General features: G+C 49.1%; 2 protein-coding genes across 12 annotated transcripts in view; one reads left to right on the forward strand and one right to left on the reverse strand.

Moving 5' to 3' along the window:
• Positions 1 to 189: 189 nt before the first annotated feature.
• On the reverse strand, positions 190 to 16,508 carry DUOXA1 (dual oxidase maturation factor 1). Of its 11 annotated transcripts, none has more exons than XM_090270538.1 (10): positions 16,450 to 16,508; positions 11,248 to 11,299; positions 9,465 to 9,649; positions 9,052 to 9,358; positions 3,417 to 3,594; positions 3,072 to 3,129; positions 2,269 to 2,403; positions 1,815 to 2,028; positions 1,355 to 1,572; positions 190 to 679 (listed from the first exon to the last, which is right to left on the reverse strand). In XM_090270538.1, the coding sequence occupies exons 5-10, from the start codon at positions 3,561 to 3,563 to the stop codon at positions 423 to 425; spliced, it is 1,029 nt and encodes a 342-aa protein (XP_090126664.1). In that variant the 5' UTR covers positions 3,564 to 3,594; positions 9,052 to 9,358; positions 9,465 to 9,649; positions 11,248 to 11,299; positions 16,450 to 16,508; the 3' UTR covers positions 190 to 422. The 11 variants fall into 11 exon arrangements, with proteins under 11 accessions (XP_090126664.1, XP_090126667.1, XP_090126665.1 ...); XM_090270541.1 differs by lacking the exons at positions 11,248 to 11,299; positions 16,450 to 16,508 and adding an exon at positions 9,860 to 9,925 and having other exon boundaries at positions 9,052 to 9,128; positions 9,306 to 9,358; XM_090270539.1 differs by lacking the exons at positions 11,248 to 11,299; positions 16,450 to 16,508 and adding an exon at positions 9,860 to 9,925 and having other exon boundaries at positions 9,052 to 9,167; positions 9,306 to 9,358.
• The window catches only part of DUOX1 (dual oxidase 1), a 32,516-nt gene continuing 22,895 nt past the window's right edge, over positions 9,990 to 19,610 (forward strand). Inside the window, exons 1-10 of the mRNA XM_090270547.1 lie at positions 9,990 to 10,108; positions 11,938 to 12,028; positions 14,913 to 14,996; positions 15,192 to 15,356; positions 16,098 to 16,285; positions 16,469 to 16,670; positions 16,806 to 16,972; positions 17,343 to 17,403; positions 17,507 to 17,603; positions 18,528 to 18,618. Coding sequence (XP_090126673.1) covers positions 11,971 to 12,028; positions 14,913 to 14,996; positions 15,192 to 15,356; positions 16,098 to 16,285; positions 16,469 to 16,670; positions 16,806 to 16,972; positions 17,343 to 17,403; positions 17,507 to 17,603; positions 18,528 to 18,618 — 1,113 coding nt within the window. The 5' untranslated portion in view covers positions 9,990 to 10,108; positions 11,938 to 11,970. The remainder of the gene's footprint in view (positions 10,109 to 11,937; positions 12,029 to 14,912; positions 14,997 to 15,191; positions 15,357 to 16,097; positions 16,286 to 16,468; positions 16,671 to 16,805; positions 16,973 to 17,342; positions 17,404 to 17,506; positions 17,604 to 18,527; positions 18,619 to 19,610) is intronic.

The raw sequence follows: 19,610 nt of genomic DNA on the forward strand, positions 1-19,610 counted from the left end.
AAGGAAGAACAAAAGGGTCCCAGGGAAAAAGGAAAACAAGAGGTGTACAGGATAAGGGGGATCACAGAATTACACTGTAACTCCCCCACCCACCCACCCACCCACACGTCATTATGTGGGTGAAGCTGGGTTTCAATGAATGGCAATCAAAGAGGCAAAGCATCAAAGAAAGGCAAGGTTACTTGTGGAAACATTTGGTCTTGCCATGTGACAAGGTTTATGGGCAGCCCCAGCATCTGTACAGCACCTTAGGTCTTGTTTTGTTTAACATGGATAGGGAGTCTCCTTTTTCTACTGCACCTACAGACCAGGGCTGGAGGGCTGAAACAACCCATCCTGTGGGCAGTTCTGGTGGTTTTATGGGACTCAAAGGAGATCTGGAGCCAGACCGGAAATCTGGGTAGCCACCAGGGAGAGGAACATCATAGGGCACGATCAGGCACTCTGGGGTGCTCCTCCTTACAGCATGCCTTGGAGGAAGCCTCTGACAGAGGAATGTCCTGGGGCTCAGGACTCTCAGCTGTGGACCGATAACGAGTGCTCAGGAGTCCCCCTTCCTCAGGTTTCCAGTCCAGCCCAGGGTTCTCCCCCACACTCTGATTGAAGAAAGCCTTCAGTCTGTGGGGCCGCATCCTGTGGGCTACCACCATGGCCAGGCCCAGCAGCACACAAAGCAGTCCTGGAAATTAGGCAGTAGGTGTCTTGCTTAGTGATGGTGACACCCTCCTAAGGACATTTGCTCCCAAGAGCATCAGAACAGATTTGGTGTCCCTGCTTCAAGGCAATGGACTCAGAGAGGTGGTTGTGTGTTTTGGGCTCTAAGCCCAATGCTCTTTCAATTTTATCTCAGGGGAAAGAGAGAGAGGGAGAATCTAAAAACAGTAAAACCCTTGGGGAAGAGCAGGGCACAAAGGAGGAGGCACGGGAAAGGGCATGAGGGACAGACGCAGTGGGCCAGGAGAGGACATTAAAACTACAGGACACTTTAATGCTAGGAAAGGCAGGGACAGAGAAGGGTTCTAGCAATGAAGGACACAAAGAAGAGTGTTCAGGGGAAGTGGGAGGGGAACATGAGTTGGAAGATTTGGGATAGAGTTGGGTGAAGAGAGAGTTAGCAGATGAGGAGCATGACAAAGAAAGAGAGAAGACACAGGGGAGGAGGCATATACCTGGAGAGAGGGGAGGTGGAACTGTGGAGAGAAAACCCAGAGATGAGGAATATAAGAGACATGGGACTTTAAAGAGGGGAAAGGCATCTTGGCCCCGAGACCCTCAAGCCCACCAACATGATGGTCCCTGACCCTCCCTCCCTGGCCCTGAGCTCTCCAGTGCTGTCTTCAGGACTGGGCCTCACCTGTGGTCAGTGTGATCCAGAAGGCAGGCCCATGGTAAATATGCAGCATAGCAGTGCCCAGGCGCAGAGGACAGGGTGGGGTGAGTGACGTGGCCGTGGAGAAGAAGAGGAGTCCCAACAGCTGGAAGATGCCTGTAGCCAGCAGCATGTGCCCCCCGTAGACCAGCACAGGCATGGACAGCATCACGTTGGCCAGCAGCCAGCAGAGGAATGCCACCCTAGAGAGCCAGGACCCAGTGAAGGCTGGCCCAGGCACCTCTACCTGGAGGGCCCCAGGTGTAGGTTCAGGGACCCAAGGACATCCCAAAGATGTGAGGTAGGGATTTCTGCCTCTTCCCAACCAAGTATTGTGGTGACTGGTGCCAGTCTGTTCCACCGGGATCCCCACATGAGTGGAGGAGAGATGGCTAGAACTCCAGTTCCAGGGTCTGGGCTAACAGGGCCTCCATCCCATCCTCACCATAGAATGGCTGAGGTGTAGTGTCCTGCCAGGCGGTACTGGCCATGCAGGCCACATGGGCTGGTCGGGGTGAACTTCTCAGCCAGGTAGAGCACAGGGTCTGGCAGCCCCTTCTGCAGCGCTCTTGCATACTCCTCAGCATAGTTCTTGCCTAGGTGCCAGGTAAACTCCTCATTGTAATTGATGGTCTCATTCAGCTGCTGCACTGGGGTCCCTGGGAAATGGGGCAGCTGTGCTCAGTAGGGACCCAAAGGCATTTACCTGGGTAAGAGGCTCACCACAATGGGTAGAGGGACAGGAGCTGGTCTCAGTGGAGAGAAGGCAGCTTCCAAGGCCTGGAAATTCCCCCTCCTACCATCCCTCTATCCCATTACTCTTTAGATCATACCAAACTAGATCCCAAAGTCACAGAGCAGAGTTTTCCTCCTTGTCATCAGTAAGAGCACTTCCTCACCTGTGAGCGTGATATTGACTCCTCTCAGCCCAACCTGGAGCCCAACATCAGCGCTGATCCACTGGGAACTGAAAGCCTTGTATGACGAGCTGGTGCTGACCTGGCCCATAGACCACTCAGTACTGAAATTCACAGCTGGGTTGGGGAGTTGGACACACGGGAACTCAGGGAGTTCTGGGCATTGCTGGGTTAGTCAGAGGGAAAGCTAAAAGGGGACCATGTCTGTTTTCTCATAATTGTATATCCATTAACTAGCCTAGGCTCTGGATTATGGTTGGTTTGCCAAAAATGTGTGGAATGAATCAATGATTTCCCTCTGTCATACTCCTCTTACTCCTCCCCTTCCTTCCTCTTCCCATTTAGGGAGAGCTACTCATGAAGCCGGGGGAGGAAATCATTGAAGTAATAACGTGCTGGGCAAGCACAGTGTCAACTTAGAGACTTTCCATCTCTCCTATTTGCCTAATTCTCAAAGCAAAGCAAGCAGCCCCACCCCTTTCCTCCCTCCAGTCTCCAAAGGCCCTCTCCCCACAAACATTCATTTTGATCCACTTGCCTCTGAATAAAAATGTGAGGAAAGTTGGAGAGATGCATCCAGGAGGGTTTCCCAGGGCCCACACCCCTCTGGGCAAGGGTAAAAGTGAAGGGATAGGCTACAATGAAGGAGGTATGTGGGCAGCGTCTGAAAGCCCACGCTGAAGCAGAGGCTACTGTGGTGAAACAAGGAAAGGCCAGATGGGATGCTGAGAGGGCCAGATGGGATTGGAGGCACTGCCCAAGACTATACTGTGCTTCACACTCACCCAGGATCACAGCCCCGATGAATAAGCTGGTCACCACCCGCAGCAGCCAGAACAGCCTCTGAGCCATAACAGGGTGGGTGGGTTTAGGAAGGAGCACCTTCCTTCCAAGTCCACCCTTCCTATTTCCAGACTTGGGGTCATTCGGTCAATTGAGATCAGAGTGCTTGGCACATAATAGGTGCTCAGTAATCATCCGCTGAACCAATAAGTGGGGGAGATCTCTGCTAGGGGTTGAGTGTTGCTTTCTCAGGACAGCAGTCTCTTTACTGAGTCTGGCTGTAGTGAGAGAATCTGGCCCCCTCACTTCAAGGGGCTGGGGTCTCCAGGGCTAGGTTTGTTTCTTACCATTTTGCCCCGAATGCCGGGCAGGATGATGATGAAAGTGACAAGTGCAGTCAGAAAGATGGTGATGATGATGGCCAAGGTGGTGTCCATTGGGAAGGTTGGCTTGTGGCCAGCATAGAATGGGAATGTATATCCAAAAGCAGCCATGTTGGTGGGGTTGTACAGGGGAGGTGAGTGCTGTACAATAACAACAGACATTTATTGAGTGCCCTCCATTCCAGGCACTGTTCTTGGTGCTGAGAATAAACCCGATCAGGTCCTTCTTCTCTGGAGCTCACCAGATTCCACGTTCCTGCCAATACACTGCACCTCAACCATCCATCTTCCTGAGCTTTGGCTATGAGAGAATGAGGGTCTTGGCAATCAGTCTCTGTTGCCCCATGTTCCCTTCCTAACCTCCAGGACCCCTAAATCAGTGCCACCGCTACTCTTGAGGCTTGTCTGCTTCCTTTGGGACTGTCTTAAGAAATATAATTCTTTTTTTTTTTTTTAATCTCCCTCAGGCCTCCAGTACAAGCAGACAGAACATAAAAAGAGCTATATTTAACATCAAGTGAAAGCATAAGGATAAAAGATAGTACGGATTACAGGAAGATTGACTTTCCTCCTCAGTCCCCAAAGGAACAAAGGCCAGACAGCTCTGCTAAGTATATAGCAACATATTTCCAGACCTTGCACTGCCCGCACTGGTGTGTCCAACCTTCTCAAGCACCTGGCTCCTGCTCTGGCAACTCCAGAACAACTGAGCTGAATTAAGTTCACCTCAATAAGCACTGAAGGAGCACCTGCCCTCCACCAGGCACAGCTCTGGGGCCAGAAGTACTTTTACCGCACGCACACATCATCGACCCACCTTGACTTAAATTCCCAGGCCTTATTCCAGCACAAACACTGGCTCAGCGATTCTCTGCCTGTCCCCTGATCTCAGAGCTAGATTGATTCTAGTTTGTCCATTTGCAGATGGGATACTGGGAAATGGTACCAAAACTTGTGCTTTGTTAAATCCAGACAGAATGGATTAAAAAACATGCTATTATTTTATGTACAAGAGAGAGGAAGGAAGGAAGGAAGGAAGGAAGGAAGGAAGGAAGGAAGGAAGGAGAAAGAAAGAAAACTACACATTTAACCATGACAGCCATTCTTGGTAAGATACATCTCAATTTCAGAGACATCAAAATGTGACCAAAAAATGCATCTTACAATCAATGATCCCAGCTCTGCTCATTTCCCTGAGTGTGATCTATACCGGGCCTGGGTTTGCCTAGGAGGTTCCATAATTTATAGTCTGACCAGGTAGTGTCTTGTTCAGTGATATAGTGAAAGAATAATCTTCAGAGTTAAGTAGCTCTGTGTTTGATTTCTGCCTCTGCTTCTTGTAGAGAGTTTTGTTTAAAAATGGGGATGATAATAATGTTTATCTCATAGGGTCATTGTGAGTATAAAGTGAGACTGTGACTGTAAACTGCTAAGAATAGTGCCTGGAACAGAATAATATCAATAAATGGAAGCTACCAGGTTGGGAAGGAAGGGGCATTTTATTACTCCATTGATCTCCAATCCTTCTTGAAGAGAACTGGGCTGAAATCAGTTCTGGGTCTGGTTCCAGTTCTTCATCAACTAATTTAACATTGGGAAGGCAAATGACATGAAACTTGGTTCTTGGTTTCCTTATCTGCAATTGGATATGATGATCTTCAGGTGTCTTCTGGTTCTAAATACTGTGATTCTCCTAACAAAACATTTAGCCCCCAGCTGTTCCCCCTTCGAGGCTGATCATCTCCTTGTGCTCTCCCTGAGGTATCACGATATCAGGCAGAGAGACAGAGAGGCAGTTTTAACTTTTAATCCTGTCTTTTGGGGAAGTCACATAGCCTCTACATCATGGTTTTAACATAAACTTTTGCTTTTTGCTTAACCTGTCAACTCTCCCATCCCAGAGAAATGAGCATCTCTTTTCCATCCGAGCTCTGTCACCAGTCCTGCCTGCCTTCCCCACCACCTTTCTCACCAGTTATCCCCCTTGCTCCCTGCGACTTTGCAGCTTCTCTTCCTCTGCTGGCTCCTTCTCTCAAGGATGTGCTTCAATGCCTCCCATCTGAAGAACACAAAGAAAAAGGACTCTCGTCCTTGACCTTCTGGGTCCCCTCTAGCTACCATCTTATCCCATTCTCGCCCTTTTACAGCCAGGTATTTTGGAAGCATAGTCTCTGTTGGTTCATTTCCACTGCCTTCTCTCCTGCACTCATCACAGTCTGGCTTCTCCCCAGCCCAAATTTCTCCTTTAGGTCCTCAAGTACTAAATCTAAAGAGGAGTTTCTACTTTCATCTTTGTTGACCTCTCCATAGTATTTGACTCTGTGGGCCATTCCTTCTTTCTTCAAACATTTCCTCCTTGGACCTTTATGACATCCTTTGCTAGTTCTTTCTCCCTCTTAAATGTTTATGCTCTCCAGGATTCTGTCTTCACGCTCTTATTTTAGCACTCTTCCTGATTCTCTGGGCAAGCTCATTCATTCCCATAGCATATGTTGCTCAAATTTATGTCTCTAGGTTGATCTCCTGTCTGGGCTCCAAACACAAAAGGGTCGATTACCACCCCTTGGGCTTTTCACTTGGATGTTCCATGGATGCTTCAAGTTTAACAGGTCCCAAACTGAATTCATAGTCTCTTTTCTGCTTTTAATTTTTTTTTTTTTGTTTGTTTCTTTGGTGGCATCACCATCCTATCAATCAAATATGCCAGGGACTTGGAACATCTTCTGAAATATTTCTTAAAACCATCCATGCATTTCATTTCCTTCCCTACTGCCTCTGCCCTAATTCAGTCTTATTCTGATTTGCTTGGTGTCAGGACAATTTTTCTAACAAGGAAATATAATTTATTATTATTTTTTTTTGCTCTGGGTAAAATCTAATCTTTTCACAATCACATAGAAAGTCCTTTGTGATCTGGCCCCACTTACCCTTCCATCTCCACCTTTCAGTCAGCCTAATCTCTAGCCACATTGAACTACTGGCCTCTCCGTGAATCTGATGTGCTCTTTCAAGCCTTCAAGCTATACGGCATTTCCTCTGCCTAGAATGCTTTTACCTTCTTGGCATAGTCTCAGTTTGTGTTAACTCCTCTGTGAGATTTCCTCTGATGTCATCCGTCTACGTGGATGTTCCCACTTCTAATGTTCTGATTGCATTTTGAACATATCTCCATGATCCCAATAATAACATTATAGTCTAATTGTTTGAACACCTCTCTCCTCATTAGCTTCGAATCTCCTTAAGGGCAGGGACTTTGTCTTTCCATCTTTGCATCTCCATCACGTAGGTATACTAATCAGCCTGGGGATCCGAATGAGTATGTGAATGGGTTCCTCTCTCTGCAGGTAGCATCTTCTATTTGGAACACAAGAGGGAGCTATGCTCCCTCATTGCCTTATACTATCCTCTCATTCAACATTAACTTGAGTTATCACCAATACAAGGCTAAGGACTGGGAAGAAAGGGATAAGGCTACAATGAGGGAGGCATGTGGGCATGGTTAATTTTTAATGTTTTCACAAAATTTTCAGAAAGTCTCTTCAAATAGTTGGATTCTCCAAAGCATGAATGCTCATGTTTAATTGAATTTGAAACATACATTTTAACTCCAGCTGAAAATGAGTAAGAATTTGTGGGTTCGATTATTTTGTAAAATATGTGATAGTGATATTTATTTTAAACCATATGTTTATTTGTCTAAGAATTTTCAATTTATGACACCTAGACTGAAGCCATTACAATTTTGATAGAATGCTATATATATTTTAAAAGGATATGAAATGTAGACTATCTTGGTTAGTAAGATAGAAAGATAAAGCAAGTTTGCTAATAGTAAGAATAGTTGTTACATTCTGGACCTTTAAAAAACAAATTTTGCAATATAAACAAATAATAATGATGAAATATATTTTGATCAGGGTCACATAGTAGCATTATTCCTGCATATATTTGAAAGGGAGTTTATAACATATTTTACAAGAATGGCTCATTTCTATTAGCACAGTGCTTCAAAGAAACACTAACAAAAGGCTTTCTGTATCTTAAGTTCAGAAGAACAATACTAACTTATTTCCAATTCTCCAAAATATTTATTAAAGATAACTAAAACAAAAGGACAGTTGGTGAATAAAATTTGCCTTGATTAATTTCTTCTTGTTCAATTTAATGAATTGGGTCTTCCTTAATCTACATTGCCTGGTTTAAAATTAATTTTTCATGACCCTGATCTTAATTTGATTTTAATTATTAAGCCAACAGGCCTCCTGTATGAAGAGATGGGACTAAAATGAAAAGTTCCCACATCCAGCAATCCTCCTTTTCCTATGAAGCTTAGTTTCCCAAAGGAACATCTTCCTCCCTAGTTTGCCAAGGAGAGTCTGACAGTAGAATTTCTTCTTATCTGATAAAAATCTCATGCCAGTCTTCACTTGACCCACTTCTCCCTGAGCTCACCACCGTGACTGGTGTATATACACAATGTATATTTATATTAATAAGCACAAGATACTATCAGACATACACCTGCAAGTTCTTAGAAACAGAAATACAGGCACCAGAAAGGAGTTCTTAGTAACATAGACATCTAGATACAGAAACCCTGCATCAGAGGCCCCTGTGACAAAACTGGGGGAGGCCAATCCTCACTCATACTTTGCGGTCCTCCTTTATCACCTGACCTGCAGAGATGAGGAACACCTTTTCCCTTTCTGAAGTCCCTTAAAATACTGAAGCTTTTCTCATACTCAGTTGTATTCCAGACACAGTTATCCAATCCCACCTACCAGAGGATGAAGTGGGTTCCTGTGTATGTATGAGGGGTGGGCAAGAAATAGCTCCAATCGTTAAGAAAATTTATCCTAGTACAAGCTACAGTCTTTAGCATCTAAAGTTCTTATGCTCTTTCTTACTGCTCTGTGGCCTCTCTTATAGCTTGACAGGAATTTCTTCCTGAAGTCTCCTGCCCACCTCTCCTATCTCTGGAACCTACAGAGTAAGGACTATTAATCCTCTCTACAAAGGGAAGGCGGGTCACGTGCCTGGAGTTGCCAAGAGCTCTGATTGGTGATATACAGTTACTAGAATGTGATTGGTTTATTTCTCTGGTTGGAGTTGATTCCATTAAAAGTTTACAGACCTGGCTGTCTAAGGAGACTGCCAGAAACTGCTGTCCCAACCTCTCCTCCTCAAGAACATGTGTGGGCATGCGTATGTGTATTGTTGCACTAAAGGAAAAATTAAGTGGAGAATCAGAACAAGATCTGAAAAGTAAGCTGAGGCAAAAATCCCCAGTAAGGTCTAATGTAGGTAAGGATCCCAGGGGTGTTGAATCATGCAAACCAAAGGATGAGACTCCAGATAAGGATTCGATGTCCGTAAGCCTTGTGGCATTTATGACATTATGAGGTTTTTCTGGCCTCCTCTTAGTTTCTTACCAAACTTTCTCTCTGAAGATTTGTTTTGATCAGGGTGGACAGAAGTGCGCTCCTAGGCGCCTGGACGAGGGCGGCACTTCAAGGTCCCCTCCAAACCCACCCGGACTCCATCGACCCCTACAGCCACATTCCCACCACTCACAGGGGACCAGGGTTCCCTACCTTTGTTTGCTTCTTCTTAACAATCCGTGAGTGGCAACTCGAGCAGCTGGCCTCCTCTTTGTGGAACCTCACACGCGACGCTCTCGGGGGTGGAATCAGAGAAGCACACGGTCAGGACGTTCTGTCTGTCACCAGAGCGCGCACCCTTTCAATCGGCGGGGCCCCCTTCCATCCCCCACTCTTCTTATCCACTTAAGGACCAGGCTATGACCAGAGAAACAGGGTCGGGGATGCTTCCCCACTTCCCACTCTAAGTTACCCTCAACCTTCTCAGACCGCACTCCAGGCTCCCCGGCGCTGTCCCACACCAGCCTGGCACAGAAAAGGGATGGGTGCCAGCGCTCTCTGCAGCCATTCCTCCGACTCCTCCTTCTCCCCCACCCCCATGCCCAGCACCCCAGGCGGCTCCAGCGCAAACCTAGCGATGCAGTCCAGGGTCGGGGCGGGGCACGGTCGCGGTGAGACCTTCGAGATCTCACTGTGAGCGCTACTGGGCGCGGGGCAGCGGGAGATGCGGTTAGCACAGACTCCAGCAGGGTCTGAAGATGGGTGCCTTCCTTGGACGCCTGGCCAGGTCTTCGGGCGTTGATGGATCCTGTTGGTCTTAGAGCCCAGAACCAACGGTGTGGAGAGAATTTGGGGAACGCCTCTCTGTCCCTCTGAACCCTCTCTGTCTTCCTCCCTCTCCCAGCCCCAGCAGACCCGTAGAAGTGGACTTGTCCTGTTCGCCATCCACATGGCAGAACTAGCCGAGCCCTAGTCACGGACAGGACATTCCCTCTATCTGAGTCCTGGGAGCACGTGGTGTCTCACCTTTCGAGTCCCGGTCCCCTTTGGAGCACTTCACCCGGTCCCCGGAGTTCCGGTTTCTATCCCGCCCCACTCTGCCCCGCCCTGCCGAAGAACTGGGGCGCGCCATCTCTTCTTCACCCCCCAGCCCCGCCCGACTCGACTCGGCACAGAGCTGGAGAGGGAACCGGACTAGAGCGGGCGTCGGGGCCCAACTTGGAGCCACGCGAGAGTCAAGCTGCAGTCCCTGCTCAGGGGACACCGCAGGCGCAGGTCAGATCCCAGAGGGCTTCTCCTGGCCGGCGGATCTGGGCGCTCGGGCGGGGGTCAGGGTCCGGGGAGCTCCAGCGGCAAGACTGCGGCAGAGCGCGCCCCAGCTCCACCACATTTCTGAAGGAAGGGGACTTCAACCTGACCCTCCTGCACCTCTGTTCTTTGCCTGAGGCTACAGTGGGCCCTGTTAGGGCCTATCCTCCACCCTACCAAGGTTTCAGGAGACTGGATAGTTTGGTTTGGGGGGTTGGGTGGCCTGGTGGGCTTGAGCTTAGGCGAATCTCTCTGGAGCCTGGCACCAGCGCATGATGCCAGGGAGGGAATTTGGGGCTTTCCTCTTCAGTTCTCCCTTGGAACTTCCAGGGCTTTGACTCATCTTTTCCCCACCACTCTAGGACCACATGGCTGGCAAAGTTGCCATGTGGATCAAGAATGAGGCAGGCCTGTATTCTCTCTTTGGTTCTGCCACTGCTTGGGGCTTTACTGCCCTTTCCTGAGGTTTACTGCCTTCCTTTCAAGGTTGTTGAGAAGTTACTGAGCCAATGTCGCAGTGTAAGTCATGTGGCTGCCCACTCACAAGGAGTGGTTATTAAGCATGTCCATCTTATCCTTCAGGTTGTCCCCACAGCCTGACCTGAAGGCTCACTGCATGCTTTTATGGGTTGAATGGTACATTGGTGTCTGGCACCAAAAATCCAGAAGTCAGAGTAGTAGGGGGGAAGGGGCAGGACATCCTAGATCAGGCAAGGACCACTGTGCCCATGTAAGCATGCCCAGCCTTATGGCTTCAACCATCCAGAGCCCTACTCTCCACAAACTATCAAAGGCTGGCATCTGAACAGTCTCTGGGATGGAGTGGGTAGAACAGTAAGCTTTTGAGTTATGACAGGGCCTATGTTTTTTCATTTGTTTAACAGGAGATGGAAAGTGGGAATGAGGTCACCCTCTGGATTCCCTCCTGTGAGATTAGACAACCTGTCCAGGAGCCTTGAGGATTTGGCTAAAGATGAGGTTTTGCATGAGTTCTCCCTTCCTTCACTATATAGTTCCCCAGGCCCAATCCACCTCCAATCTCCACTTTGCCTTTAGGAGGTCTTCACTGGCCTTGAGCACTACCTATGCCACTCAAAAGTTCCTACCTGAGTCCCCTGCTGCCTCTGTTTCCCTGTTGTCCCTCGGTGACTTATTGGCCTAGGAAATGAGAGCAGGAAGTTGGTATTACACACAGGAAACCTTCTGAGTGGACTCAAAGGAGTCAAGCTCTAGCCCACCCTCTCTATATCACTCTTACATAACACCTGCCATTTTTCAATCTCACATTTGACTCTGGCAACCATGCTAAGAGGTAGAGAGTTCAGACATGTTTACTCCCATAGCTGGAAAAGGAAACCAAGGTCCAGACCCACTAAGTGCCTCAAATCTACACAGTGAACTGGCAGCAACATCATATCCTGGACTCAGCCAGGGTCCTAGCCTCCAAGCAAGGTTCTGTCCAAGGAACACACACTGCAGTATGCTGGGTCAAAACAAGGTTTTGCAATTAATCTGAGGCAGTAAAATCCAGCCTGAAAGGTTGGGATTTCTGTTTGCTTTGTTCATCACTTAATCTCCAGTGCGAAGGTCTGTGCCCACTACATAGCGAATGCTCATCAAGTATTTGTTGCATAAATGGAAGAGTCTTGGGAGGGAGGGAGTCTCCTTCTCTTTGCTACCCACTGTGCCTTGGCCCAGCCCTATGCCTTGGTTAACAAGGACCTTGATTCAGAGGCTCTGACATGACTTTCCTCAACGGCTGGGGCTCATTCTCTCTGTGCTCTGTCTTTTTCTAGGGTCTCCATTTTATAGTATTCTCTATTTTCATCATGGGCTTCTGCTTGGCTCTGGCATGGACTCTCCTGGTTGGGCCGTGGACGGTTACAGGTGAGTACAGATTGGGGGAGAACCATGGCTAGGAGCAGAGAAACCCAGCATCTTCTGGGCTTTCCCAAGGACAGAAGCTGTATCACATTCATCTCTATCCCTAATCTCTAGCTAACACAATAACCTGCCCAAAGTAGGTGCTTACTTCTGGCTTACTGACTAGATGAATGGATAATGGAATAAAATGTTTCCCCAATACACAGAATTAGGGAGACTTTGACTGCTGTGTCAGCACTTCCTGTTTCATTACTTACAGTCTGGGGGCCCTTTTTCTCTCCCCTGTTTTCTTTCTTTTTTTAAATAAAGGTTTTTAAAAAAATATTTTATTTATTTATTTTAGAGAGATGGGAAGGGAGGGAGAGAGGGAGAGAAACATCAATGTGCAAGAAATACACTGATTGGTTGCCTCTTGCAACCCCCAACTGGAGATCTGGACAGCAACCCAGGCAATATACCCTGACCAGGAATAGAACCAGCAATCTTCTGGAGCAGGCTGGTGCTCAATCCACTGAAGCACACCTCCCTATCTTCTTTCTTTCTTCATGAAGTAAGAAGCCCTGACTCCAAATAGGAAAAGATTGATTAGACATACAAGAAATTAAAAGGGTCTTGGGATTAGATTGGACTGAAAGCTGACTTCCCCCAAGGAAAGTCGCCAATGTTTTAAAACAATATGATTTAAAAAAATACAACCCACAAAGTTTCATGTTGTTACCTTCGGCTCTGAACAGTCTCTTACTAGTATCTGAGGCCATTCCCTGCAGTCTGGGTCTCTGAGAAGGGAAGTGGACTTAAGGTGCCACAGTTAGGTTAAAAAGAACAAGTCCCTGATCATCAGGGGATGCAAGAACAGGGAACAAGGAAAATTTGTGGAATAATTTGTCCTAGCTGGAAGCATAGGATGGTAAGAAGGCCCCTGCAGCTTCTCCCTTGCCAAAGCTGCTCCCATTTGCATTCCTTGCAGCCTTCTCTATAAACCTTATTTATCCATTTTTAGAAAGAGAAGAAGGGAGGGAAAAAGAGAGGGAGAGAAATGTTGATGTGAAAGAGAAACAGGATTTGTTGCTTCTCGTGCATGCCCCAACCTGGATGGTTCCACAACCCAGGCCCTGACTGGGAATTGAACCAGTGACCTTTCACTTTGTGAGACTATGCCCAACCAACTAAGCCATATCGGTCAGGGCCAGTTTATCTTATTTTAGAGATCACATGTATATGGCCACCCTACTTCTGCCCCAAGTCTGGATTCTTAGTTGGATTTTGTAGGGGTGGAAAATTTCCCCCTTCTTCCCTTCTAGGTTCTTTGGCTGATCTAATAATTAAATTGACATAAAACAGATTAGATTAACAGGAGAAAAACAAATTTAAATTCATGCATATGAGAGCACCATAAAAACAGGAGATCCAAGGGCAAATTGGGTAGTTGAGGCTTCTTTGCGATTTTAAGCTGAGGACTGGGATAGGGACCTAGGGCTTCAAAGGGAAGGAGGGAAATTCACAGCACAATGAAAAGAGCAGACGTTTAGTTAGATGTTTGCCTTGCCATACTGATAAAAAGTTATCTTTGGTATTAGCCTTTTTTATGGGCCAGACACCCAATCTAATTTTTTTTAGGTGGTTAAGGGAAAGGTAGTTTTTTTTTTCTTGAGTCTACTGTGTCTTGACTGCCTTCAGCTCAAAATAATCCACATGCCAAAATGGCATATTTTGGGGTCACTCATTCTGCTGCCCTCAATTCTTTGCTCAAATATCAGAGCCTGAGTCATTTTCATCTCTGACCTCCTTCTCTCTGTGTGTGTGTGTGTGTGTGTGTGTGTGTGAGTGTGTCGGGTATGAGTCAGGAGGGTAGTTCTGAGATCTTGTCCTTCATCTAAGTGGGGAGACAATCAGAGGAATGGGTCTCTCGCTGGCCGGTGAAAGTCCTTTTCTTTGCTCTGTTCTCTGAGGTGAGGAGGGAGGGATAATCAGCCCTGTAGCCTCCTAGTTTGGGGAAAGGAATCTGGCTAGTCATATGATCTACTGACCAGAAGGACTCCTGCTATATTTCTGATTCTGGATCCTTCCCTCTTTCCCCATTACCTGAGTTCTTCCCTCAGTAGGGAAGTTCTCCCTTCCAAGCCCTCATTTTTTTTTGAGGTACCATAGGGTCAAGAGGAAGAATTATATGGGGGACATGATGCCACCACAGAGGGGGAGGGGTGAGGTTATCCACATGACCGTCAGTCCCTGATCCCACCCAAGAAACTGGGAAAAAGATCAAAACCACAGCTCTGTGGCCTACATCCTTTCCCTGGGCTCCGCTCAGCAGAAGGCCAAACCCCTTTCCATACTGTCCCTCTCCATACTGCCCCTGCCTGGAGATGAATCACAGAATGACATGTCCTTCCCCAGTGAAAGAGTGGATGACTTTTGGGGGGTGGCTGGCTCTTGCTCTGTATGATGTTTTAAGGCTTGGAATGGCTTCTGTCCTGCTGTGTCCCCCAGGGAGCTGAGTTGTGAGGGCAGTGGAAGTCTCCTGCATCCCCTCCAGCATTGCCACCATTCTCCTTCTGCTTCCTCTTTCTCTCTGGGGCCATTTGTCAGGACACTGCACCTGGCTACCTGGCTACAATCCTTTAGTGCTCCCTGCCATAGCCCCCCAGCCCCCCCTGCCTCCCCCCTTCCACCAAGAGCTTAAAGATTAGGCTTGGATATGGATATCATTTTGCTCTGATTATCTCCCTCTGTACCTTACCTCCCACATCTGTGCTGGGTATCCACTCTCTGCTGACCCAAGTACCAGGCTCACAGGATGCATATCCTGCAGACCTACCCTTCCTCTCATGTACTGACTTGCCCGGCTGCCCCTTCCCTCCAACCTCACCTTCCCTCCAACCTCATACAGGAGCTCAGAACCCTATTTCGTGGGAGGTACAACGATTTGATGGATGGTACAACAACCTCATGGAGCACAGATGGGGCAGCAAAGGTAGGTAAGAACCAAGTGGATACAGAGCCCCAGGGTCAGGGTGGTACCTACCACCAAGGGGCAAGGGCTGGCAGGCACCAGCAAAGGCTCGTTCATTCCTAAGGTTTTACAGTTTGTGGTGTGGAGGAAGCCTGAGGGAGAGGAGGTCAAGGAGCCCCTCTGAGGATGGTCCTTGTCCCCACCCTCCAACCCCAGGCTATCGGCTGCAGCGCCTGGTCCCAGCCACCTATGCAGATGGTGTGTACCAGCCCTTGGGAGAACCCTACCTGCCCAACACCCGAGACCTCAGCAACACTGCCATGAGGGGCCCTGCAGGGCAGGCTTCCCTGCAAAACCGCACGGTGCTGGGGGTCTTCTTTGGTAAGGGCCTCAACCTGTAGTAAAGGGAGGCCCATGGGGTCAGCTAGGGGGGACTCAGGGAGTGAGGGAGTTAAGTGCTGGAGGGTCAAAGAGACAGAGGGGCAGGCTATGGGGTGGGGTAGGAGTGGGAGCAGAGGGAGAAAGTCTGATTGGCAGAGGTATAAATCTGCCCTGGGCTGTTGATGGGGCTGTGGGTAGATGCAGGAGCATGAAAATAACCTGGTAAAGACTCTTGGTGGGATGCTGTTCTCACTCTGCTTCTGGCTTCTAGGACAGGCTCAGGGCAGGGTTCTTATTTTGGTAGGAGGTCTGAAAGGGTGTGGAAATGGGGTGGTAGGACCCTTTGAGTCCCGTGCTTGTTTGTTGGCTCCCAGCAGGAATGCCAGGCTCCTGCTGGCAATTCAGGTGCCCGCACTTGCTCCCAGTGTCCACTGTGCCACTGAAGCAGGCAGGGCCTCTGAGCAGGCTGCTCCCGGCCCATGCTGCCAGCCTGAGAGCCTAGGCACACTCACTGGGCACCTCCCAGTTACCAAGGAGGAGGCCAAACTGGCAATGAAAACAGTTTGGACCAGGGTGTAACAAAGTATTGGGACGGGATGGGTGAGGTCAAGGCTGGAACTTGCCCATAAAGGCTGTTTAATCTTTTGAATCTTGGGGCTGGAGGTGGGGAGACTAAATACTTGGGGAAGAAAGGAGAGTGGCCTTAGCTGACCTTAGCACGCTCTCCCCCATTGCCGGAAGGCTACCACGTGCTCTCGGATCTGGTGAGTGTGGAGAGACCAGGCTGCCCCGCCGAGTTCCTCAACATCCACATCCCGCCCGGTGACCCCGTGTTCGACCCGGACCGGCGCGGGGACGTGGTGCTGCCGTTCCAGAGGAGCCGCTGGGACCCCAACACCGGACAGAGCCCCAGCAACCCTCGGGACCTGGTGAGTCTAGGCAGGCGGCAGGGCAGGAGCTGGATCCGAGGCAGGTGGGGCTCTGGGCTCCGGTCTGGCAGCGTCCGGTGGGGAGAGGCTCGCATTCTCCACCCACGGACACCCGCCTGGCCCTGGCCCTTCCTTACCTGCCTCGACTACCCAACCCCGCTCACCTGCTCGGTGCCTTCGCAGGTCAACGAGGTGACGGGCTGGCTGGACGGCAGCGCCATCTATGGCTCCTCGCACTCCTGGAGCGACGCCCTGCGGAGCTTCTCCGGCGGACAGCTGGCGTCGGGCCCCGACCCCGCCTTCCCCCGGGAAGCGCAGGAGCCCCTGCTCATGTGGACGGCGCCCGACCCCGCCACCGGACAGCGCGGGCCCCAGGGGCTGTACGGTGAGGCCACGGGCCCGGTAGGGGCACGGGCGCGGCCGGGGCTGGTCGGAGGACGGGCTGGGGGTCTGCGAGGTGGCGCTCCCCTGGCTCACACCTGCCCTCATCGCCACCCCTGCGTCCCCACCTCGGATGCAGCCTTCGGGGCGGAGCGAGGGAACCGTGAGCCCTTCCTGCAGGCGCTGGGCCTGCTCTGGTTCCGCTACCACAATCTGATGGCACAGAGGCTGGCCGGCGAGCACCCGCACTGGGACGACGAGGAGCTGTTCCAGCACGCGCGCAAGAGGGTCATCGCCACTTACCAGGTCAGTGGCCCTGCCCTCCCCACCCCAACCCCATATCCTGGTCTACGGGACACTCTGCTCCCCTGCAGGGCCCTCCACCCTTGGACATCCCCACCCAGAAACACCCTTTGCTGGGAGTCCACCCCTTCCCAGAGAGCTAATGTCCAGGAACAGACCCTGAAATGACAAGGAGGCAAAGTGGCACTTCTATAAGAAAATGAGCTGTGCACCCCACCCCCACCCCAAGCCCCTGTTACTTGAGGGGAGGGCCTCAGCCTCTCTCCTATTTGAGTTGCCTTTCTCAAGACTGCCCCTGCCTGGTCACCCTTTCCCACCTAAGCCTTCCTTGGGCTCAGTACTCGCCTTCCCTGTCCTCTTTCCTGACCCTCAGAACATTGCTCTGTATGAGTGGCTGCCCAGCTTCCTGCAGAAAACACCCCCAGAATACACAGGTGAGGGCATGGAGGGTGATTCGCCTGGGCTGAGGGGTGGTCGTGGTTAGGAAACAAGACAGGTTGGTAAGGAGCTTATTTCTCCAATTACTCGCTGGAGCAGGGTACCGCCCTTTCCTGGACCCCAGCATCTCTCCCGAGTTCCTGGTGGCCTCGGAACAGTTCTTCTCCACCATGGTGCCCCCTGGCGTCTACATGAGGTGAGGGAGGGCTCAAGTGTGTGTTGGGAGATGCGGGGGCAGGTCAGGGTGGGGGTGGGGGTTGTCAGTTGAGAAAAATTGCCCACAGGGTCTTCAGGACAGGATTATCAAACTAAAGTCCTGCCCATTCCACCAGGGAACAGTAAATATGGAGAAGAAGAATAAAAACAATTGTTTATAAAGATATATCACTGTAGTTTTAAGCACTTTTATGTCTGTTTTCCTGCAACGGGTGTAGGTATTAATCCTCTAGTTTAAGACAGGCTAATTGAGGCTCAGAGCATGAGTCACAAAGCCTGTTGTTCTGTACTTCAGGTCTTGACACTACCCTGAGGGCATTTTTTAAGCTGTAAACACGGGACCTGGGGTTTATAAACCTTTTGGAGAAATTATAATAGAAATCTGTGAGAGCTGAAGAAAATGCTGGCTCCAAAATAATAAAAAGAGAACTTTAAACTAAAAATATACATTTAATTAAATGTATACAAAACAAAGCATGTCGGTATACATTTTACAATTGCATTATAACTTAAAACAATTCATAGATTAGATTTTCTTACTCTGGAACAATTTCTGGATATGCCTGATGATGGCCAAGGAATCATAACAATTGAATTATCCATAGACAAGTATTTTCAAAAGAACAACTAAAAGTTCTTTCAAAATGTATGTGTATATCTAGAGAGAGAGAGAGAACACACAAGAAAGAATGCGCAAGCTCTGTGAGTGCATTTTGAGATGTTTGGTCTGATGTGGGATGAGGGATCACCCCAAAATCAGATTGTTGAGAACCCACCCTGACCACATACTACCTCAGAGAAGTAAGGCCTGGCCTCTAGCTATACAGCCTAGAAGACCAGAGCTGATGCCTGACATTAGGACCCCAGGATCTCTGTCACCACTTCCATGCTCCTTGCATTTCAGAAATGCCAGCTGCCACTTTCAGAAGGTCATCGATCAGAACTCAAATGTCTCCAGAGCTCTCCGAGTCTGCAACAGCTACTGGAGCCGAAAGGTCAGGACTGGGGACATATATGTGGGTGGGTATATGTGTGTTGTATGTGCTTGTGTGCATATGTATTAGGGTGTGTAGTGAAGGTGGGCAGTAGGGCTGAGGCAGCCAGCTGGGATGGGCTGGGGTGCAGGAGGCAGCCTGGGGGCCAAAGCCATCTCCCCTACCAGTGTCTGAGATGATGGTACATGGTAAAAAAATCAACCCTCTACTCTCATCTCAGGACTGTGTGAGAGACAGTGGGACCTGTGTAAGTGTGGATCTACATTCATTGCTTTCTCCTAGGTTTTTCTTCTCCCTTCACAGCCCTGTAGGCCTTAGAGTACCCCAGCCATCCCAGGCCCCAAGAAAACTTCCTAATTAGACACACTCAGGCAGCATGTGAATGTATTTTCATGGGTTGGGGGCAAGAAGGAAGGAGTGATTCTGAGAGATTTTACCAGAGATAGCCTGTCCATCCAAACCAGGTCAGTGTGGGTCAAGAGCATTGATCATTAATTTAAAGCAAACTCAGATTTTTTGTGTAGAGTGTTTGTAAGCGAGGAAGAGTAGAGGGAGGAAAAGAGAGACGAGGAAGGCATAGGATCAGAGTCACAGAGACCTCAGTGTCCTCCTAATCCCTTTTTCTTATTTCATTAATTTTATTTTATTATTTTATTAAGCTCTAGTGCCCTCTTTAGTAAGAAGAGGCCACTGGGTTCAGAGAGGTCCTATGACTTTCCCACAATCACACAGCTGGCTAGTAAACAGAACAAGGACCAAGACCTAGATATTCTAGTGTCTTTGTCAACCACACTCTCAAGTTTCCTAAAATAGAAGAAATAAAGTTTTTGGTTCCTTATGCTTAAGGAGACCTATATCCCAGTAGCATGAGCTTTGAATGGGGACATCACTCACCCTGAGTGGGGAACCAACTTGTGGGAGAGGAATGATCCACCACTCTGGAGTGAACAACAAGACTGGGTTAAGGACTATGGGGTGGAGGGAGCCTGACT

Source organism: Furipterus horrens, unplaced genomic scaffold (genome assembly GCF_987537825.1).
Source record: "Furipterus horrens unplaced genomic scaffold, mFurHor1.1.pri manual_scaffold_3, whole genome shotgun sequence".
Lineage (NCBI taxonomy): Eukaryota > Metazoa > Chordata > Mammalia > Chiroptera > Furipteridae > Furipterus > Furipterus horrens.

What these genes read in the sequence shown, in the direction of transcription:
- DUOXA1 (XM_090270534.1), bottom strand. Translation starts at nt 5,573, where the DNA reads ATGGTAGCTAGAGGGGACCCAGAAGGTCAAGGACGAGAGTCCTTTTTC. An exon ending in CATCGGGGCTGTGATCCTGG is followed by an intron (nt 2,391 to 3,071) that starts GTGAGTGTGAAG and finishes TGTGAATTTCAG; the next exon opens with TACTGAGTGGTCTATGGGCC. An exon ending in AGTCAATATCACGCTCACAG is followed by an intron (nt 2,029 to 2,268) that starts GTGAGGAAGTGC and finishes CCCATTTCCCAG; the next exon opens with GGACCCCAGTGCAGCAGCTG.